The 7,096-nt window shown below is 43.6% G+C and overlaps 1 protein-coding gene across 2 annotated transcripts in view; it reads right to left on the reverse strand.

The window, feature by feature from the left end:
* Positions 1 to 802, reverse strand: part of mfsd1 (major facilitator superfamily domain containing 1) — a 28,015-nt gene extending 27,213 nt beyond the window's left edge. The window contains exon 1 of one of the 2 annotated variants that reach the window (XM_002933238.5): positions 610 to 801. In XM_002933238.5, the coding sequence (XP_002933284.1) occupies positions 610 to 748 (139 nt within the window). In that variant the 5' untranslated portion in view covers positions 749 to 801. Of the gene's footprint in view, positions 1 to 609 lie in introns of both variants that reach the window. The other variant, XM_018094377.2, reaches the window with a different exon arrangement.
* Positions 803 to 7,096: the final 6,294 nt, after the last annotated feature.

Genomic DNA, 7,096 nt, shown 5'->3' on the forward strand with positions numbered 1-7,096 from the left:
TTGTGTCTGTTAGTTACCCCTCCCATATAGATTGTAAGCTCTACGGGGCAGGGACCTCCTTCATCTTGTTTCTGACTCTTATTGCAACTGTACCTGAAAAAGGAACTAAAATGTTCTGAAAGCTTGCTATGATTATCTTAGTTAGCCAATAAAGGTATCACCTTTATACCACTTTTGTTATTTTTTATTTCAAAAGGGTTACCCTGTAAACAATAAATCTGCCCAAACAAAGATTCCTTTTCCTAATTAAACCCCGGCAATAATACATTAACAGAATTACTGATACCAGCTGCAAAGTGGTCGGATCACTGACACCCCTATACTGTCAAGTTCTGCTACCACTTTGCAGCGCATTGTCACCAGATACCAAGACGCACGACAGTAAGGAAGGTATAGTATTAGCCAGCGCACTACAGTTTGGCCCTTTCAAAAGCCCACTGCTTCGCCAATATAATTTTGGATAGAGCATAGGCGAACCCCCACCGGCAATAGGAAGTTTCCGCATTCCAGTGATTCGCTTTGAGCCTGGCTGGACAACAACCATGCACAGATCTTTATCTTACCAATGACCTGTAGCTCTGCCTGTCGACAAGAACCAGTCCCACTTACCGAATCCCAAGAAGCACATGAGAGCCAAAACTACCACTCTGTGGGCGAAGCGGCTTGGGTCGCAAATCGCTGCCATGTCTCTCTTTCGAGACCCGGCAGCCCCGGGAAGGAGCGTTTCGCGATCCTCGTCATCCGCCATGTTCCACGAAGTGTCATGTGACCACAGCAGAACAGAAGGGACGTACTGTCATGTGACCATAAAACTATTGGAAGGACCCGCTGTCATGTGACCAGAAGGAGTACATTTATTGGATGAGGAGTTTTTCTAGTCGAAAAGTGAGAAAACTTTTATGGCTTTTATTTTCTCATATTTATAATGTTATAAAGCTGTTGAAATAGGTGTAGTTTGCGGTAACAATTATTTATAAGTTCGTGTTGTTTAATTGCAGTGATCTCTGTGCAGTAACTAAATTTTTTTCTCTAAATTCGCATATTCGGCGCATCTAATTAGTCATGGGTTGACTTGTACTGAGCCATTCTGGTTTTTCTACTGTACTTGGAACCAGTTTGACAGGGAGAGTAGCCCCTCAGAACAGAGGAGCCATTTGGTGGAAAACAGGATCGACGAAACATATCTCTTTGTCTGTCTCTGCTGCCAAGCAGATGCCTGCCCATACTGTATGGGGGCTATTGCATTGGAGACAAACATCGCCAGTGATGTTGCCCATGGCAACCAATCAGCAATTAGATTGGAACAGGCATTGATAAGTTAGAAACAAAAGCATACCTCCCAACTGTCCCGGTTTTTAGAGCGCATCCCGCTGTCCCGGATAGTTCCATGAATGTCCCGCATTTCCGTAATAAATTACGGAAATGCAGGAACATTCATTGACTTATCCGGGACAGCGCGATGCATTGGCGCTCCTTCTTCCCCAGCGGCTCCTCAGTGTATGCGGCTCCTTCTCCGGCGGTCCCTGGCCCTTTTATAAGGTCACCTCTCTTCCCCTAGTAGGCTACTGCGCACAATGATGCGCGTCATACTAGTTACCTTGGTTACCCGACATGAGTCTCTAACGTGTCATCAATGCACTTCCGGTTTTGCTCCGGTGATTCCACTTTACAGCCTGATTACAATGCTTTAAAGATTGATTACTGTGACTCGATTTTTTATATGTTTTATTACAACTGCTCCTGAGGAAGCGTGCAGTTTAGCACGCGAAACGCGTCGAGCTTTTGAGGACACTTCATATGTTCATTGCTTTTATATTACTTCTGTACTGTAAGTAGCCTGCAGAGCGCAGGGCCTTTTATATTTATTAAACAGTTTCACACTATATATGTTCCATTTTCCATTTTTATATACGTTGCTGAATTGGATCCCACTTCAATCAAATACCCAGTTGTGTGTGGCCTATATGCTTCTTGATTTGCTGTTCTGGTGAGCAGTTTGAACATATATTTAGAGTTGGGGTCACACGTATTAGTGGTGTTTTACTTAAGCATTCACTTTATATTATAGTTGATTTATTTTTGACGTTGTTACACTATATATATTTTATTTTCACTTCCATGCGCTTCCATCAACATTCTGCATATACTTTTATAAGGTTGCGCCTGAGTGTACGTGTGACGTCATTACGCACGGGCGCAACCTTATAAAAGGGTCAGGGACCGCCAGAGAAGGAGCCACATACACTGAGGAGCCGCTGGGGACGAAGAAGAAGGGAGCACTGTGTATGGGGAGGGACTGTCTCTATTGGGGGCACTGTGTATGGGGGGGACTGTCTCTATTGGGGGCACTGTGTATGGGGCGGGACTGTCTCTATTGGGGGCACTGTGTATGGGGGGGGGACTGTCTCTATTGGGAGCACTGTGTATGGGGCGGGACTGTCTCTATTGGGGGCACTGTGTATATGGCGGGACTGTCTCTATTGGGGGCACTGTGTATGGGGGGACTGTCTCTATTAGGGGCACTGTGTATGGGGGGACTGTCTCTATTAGGGGCACTGTGTATGGGGGGGACTGTCTCTATTGGGGGCACTGTGTATGGGGGGGACTGTCTCTATTGGGGGCACTGTGTATGGGGGGGACTGTCTCAATTGGGGGCACTGTGTATGGGGGGAACTGTGAATGGGGAGACTGTCTCAATTGGGGGCACTGTGAATGGGGGGACTGTCTCAATTGGGGACACTGTTTTTGGGGGGACTGTCTCAATTGGGGGCACTGTGAATGGGGGGACTGTCTCAATTGGGGACACTGTTTTTGGGGGGGGACTGTCCCAATTGGGGGCACTGTGAATGGGGGGACTGTCTCAATTGGGGGCACTGTGTATGGGGGACACTGTCTCAATTGGGGGCACTGTGTATGGGGGCACTTTCTATGGGGGCATTGTGTATGGGGGCACTGTGTATGGGTAGTACTGTCTTTTAGGCTATTGGGGCTACTGTGTATGGGGGTACTGTGTATGGGGGGCAAACTGGTACATAGTTATAACTCACTTATAACTGACTACCTTCTTTCTATATTTGTATTTTATATCTACCATCCAGGATAAAATTCAAGCTATTGACCCTCACATTTAAAGCAGTCCATAACTCTGCCCCACCCTACATCTCTGAACTCATCTCTAGGTACCATCCAACCCGCTTGTTACGCTCCTCTACTGACCTGCTCCTCAACTCCTCTCTCATTCCCTCCTCACACGCTCGCATTCAAGACTTTGCAAGGGCTGCCCCGCTTCTCTGGAATTCGCTCCCACAAACTGTCAGACTTTCTCCCAATCTCTCTGCCTTCAAGAAATCTCTAAAAACACATTTATTTAGAGAAGCTTACCCTAATCTAGTTTAGCAATACCCTGTGCCCCACCTCTCACAACTCTGGTCATGCCCATTGCCACACCTTGTGTCTCAACCCTTTCTCCTTGTAGATTGTAAGCTCTTTTGGGCAGGGCCCTCTTCACCTCTTGTATCGGTTATTGATTGCTTTATATGTTACTCTGTATGTCCAATGTATGTAACCCACTTATTGTACAGCGCTGCGGAATATGTTGGCGCTTTATAAATAAATGTTAATGTAATGTAATGTAGGAGTTGCTATATTGTTTTCCTTAGGTAGTACAGTATGAGCAGTATGAGGGTATAGCACATTTGCGTCTGATCACGCCATTTCTACTATATAAAAGGAGAATTTTTGGGGGAAAAAATGGATGGGGTGTGGTAATTGGGCGTGGCCACAAAAGTGGGCGTGGTCAAAAAATTGCCGTGCTGCGCGCACTGAATCTTTTTGTCCCTCTTTTCATTTTTCAAATGTTGGGAGGTATGCAAAAGTAAAGATCTAATTGTTGGGTATGGTTCCTACAATGTCAACATTTTGCTGGTTAGGGTCGGGGGAGGGTTGGGTTGAGTTTTTTCTGACCCTCACATCACTAACGGCAGGGGATGGGGGGTGTGATAGGGCCAGGGCTGTAACATTAACACATACGTGATTCATGTACAATGTTGATTTTTTCTGTGTTTTACAACATTGAAACCAAGGTCAGCACACTATTCTCTGACAGCAATTAGAATCTTCCGCCCCAGTGTGACTCTCTTCTGTAGTGAAGAAGTCTAAACATTGCCACTCTTAAGTTGCCTTGAGAGGAAACTTCTGTGATTTTAGTTGAAATCGCGGCTCCGCGTATGCCAGCCCACCGGAGATTTACATTTCGGTGGGATGCAATTCGGGGAGATTAGTCGCCCCCCGAATTGCTCCCCATGTGCCAGAGCCCTAAACCCAAGAGATGAATCTTATTAGAGTTTGGTATCAAACTATCACATTTCTCAAATGCACAAAGTTGCAAAAAATTCTTGTTTACTGGGGTCTGTGCAGCTCAAAATTGCCGGTAATCTTGAAAAGAGGAATGTCCAGTGACTAGTACACCCAAAAAATAATTTCCAACACAAACTGGGGTTGGAGGGATGCTGTAACAGGGAGAGCTGAGAGGCCTTATTTAGCCCATCTCTCTCCCAGGCCCCAAAGGCACAGGGTCTGTTGTAGTGTAGTTACACCACTGCGCAGAATATTCCCAGTGACCATATCTACCCAAAACATTCTGCCACAATCCCTTAACTAATTTATGGTTTACTAGGGCCCATATAAGGCTGCTGCAGCATTATTTACTTGCTGTCAGTATAGTGACATGAATTCATTTCTATGTAACCATGTTATTCTTATGGGTTTAAGCCTCAGCTTTCCTATTGCTAGTGCTAGGTAGCAGAAATCTGCAGAGCTGTTCACCTAAGAAAAGCCTCTTTCCATGATTAGGTGGCGTTGTAGCTTATCTCACTGTCTGGGTAACGAGGAAACTGTTTGTGCTATTCCACAAAACTAACTTTATCTTATTTCTTTAATAACATAATCAGACCAAGTTAAATATAAAATATTATTTACATTTTGGAGATAATTAAGTCATTTCTGAATGCCAATGTTTGATTAACTTAATCTATTCAGAATGAGTCTTACATAAAGGAAATTATGTATTTTTGCAGAGAACATCCCTACATTATATCTAAAATGTATTTTACATGCATAGACCATGACATAAAAATGAACAGTAGGTGGCAGCATAATAATGGAAAAACAACGTAAGTTTGAATGGTTGCAACACCAAACATAATTGAAGACATTCTACTGATTGATTCTAAGCCATCTCCCTTTCTCCAAATTCTTAATGTTCTGTGTTATGCAATAATCTTCAAGAACACTAAGACGTCAGAAGCAGAAAGGGAAGTGAGAAGGAGAACTGGTAGAGGAAAAAACAGCTAGCAAATTCAAAGTTTCTTACATCTGAGTTTGCATACTGGAATATATATCCTTTTATGATTTTAGAAATGTAACATGCAAAAAGTAATTCTCTTCTACATCTGTACACAGGGCCGCCGTCACAAATCACAGAGCCCTATACACAGGCCTGTATTTATAATGGGCCACCCAAAGGCCATTGCCTAGGGTGGCATCTTTAGTGGGGTGCATGTATTTTCTTTTTTTTTTTTAATTCCCTAGGAAATCTGGTGGCGGAGCTGGGGTGGTAGGGGGGTCCGGACACTCATTGCGAGTGACGTGCACAATGGCCTAGGGTGGCACCAGATACACCTAAATACAACCCTGCCTATACAACATAATTATCTGGGCCGCCTCCCTGGGGTCCATATGGTGAAAAAAACAAAACACACATTGGTGGCCAGGGGCTCTATTAGTTAAAAAAGCATAGATGTAAACCCTAAAATATACTCACAGTGACCAATGAGTGATATTATTGATGGCTGCTTATGTTTTTCCCATAATGCAATGTTTTCTCCTGGAATTCCAGCATTGTTGCAATGCGGCCAGTGCATCAAAATAAGTTGAATTGCGTGTGCACATTGATGCAAATCAAACCCAATTGCACTGAAGTCCATGGAGTCTTTGATGGTTTTCGGCATGAGTGATGTATGCATGTAATCCTGTAGCTACAAGTGCGTTGTGCCTATTGAAGCAGGGAACTGAGGGAACCCTGGAGCTTTGCATAAATGGGAAAAGTGGTTTTGTAGAGTAGAGCAGCAGTTGAAAAGATATGTTACATAGTTACATAGTTACATAGTTACATAGTTACATAAGGTTGAAAAAAGACCAGTGTCCATCAAGTTCAACCCATCCAAGTAAACCCAGCACACACAACCAACACCTACCAATCTATACACTCACATACATAAACTATAAATACAACCACTAGTACTAACTGTAGATATTAGTATCACAATAGCCTTGGATATTCTGATTGATCAAGAACTCATCCAGGCCCCTCTTAAAGGCATTAACAGAATCTGCCATTACCACATCTCTAGGAAGGGCATTCCATAACCTCACTGCCCTCACCGTGAAAAACCACCTACGCTGCTTCAAATGGAAGCTCCTTTCCTCTAATCTAAAGGGGTGACCTCTGGTGCGTTGATTGTTTTTATGGGAAAAAAGAACATCCCCCAACTGCCTATAATCCCCTCTAATGTACTTGTACAGAGTAATCATGTCCCCTCGCAAGCGCCTCTTTTCCAGAGAAAACAACCCCAACCTCGACAGTCTAACCTCATAGCTTAAATCTTCCATCCCCTTAACCAGTTTAGTTGCACGTCTTTGCACTTTCTCCAGCTCATTAATATCCTTCTTAAGGACTGGAGCCCAAAACTGCACTGCATACTCAAGGTGAGGCCTTACCAGGGACCTATAAAGGGGCAAAATTATGTTCTCATCCCTTGAGTCAATGCCCTTTTTTATACAAGACAGCACTTTATTTGCTTTAGTAGCCACAGAATGGAATATGGGTGGAAAAGATGGTGAAAATTAAAGCAAAAGGGAAAGAAGAAAGAATTTTGTAATTCATTAAAACTAGAGAATTGGTCTGAATGTATTTGAGAAACCCTGTATATATTACTGGACACTGCATATAATTTATACAGTAGGCATGTTGTCTTGGAAAAAGTATGATCAGAGTTCTAATGAGCAGAAGGACACTGACCTTTACTGAACCAGCCTT

The sequence above is a fragment of the Xenopus tropicalis genome, chromosome 5 (genome assembly GCF_000004195.4).
Source record: "Xenopus tropicalis strain Nigerian chromosome 5, UCB_Xtro_10.0, whole genome shotgun sequence".
NCBI classification, from domain to species: Eukaryota; Metazoa; Chordata; class Amphibia; order Anura; family Pipidae; genus Xenopus; species Xenopus tropicalis.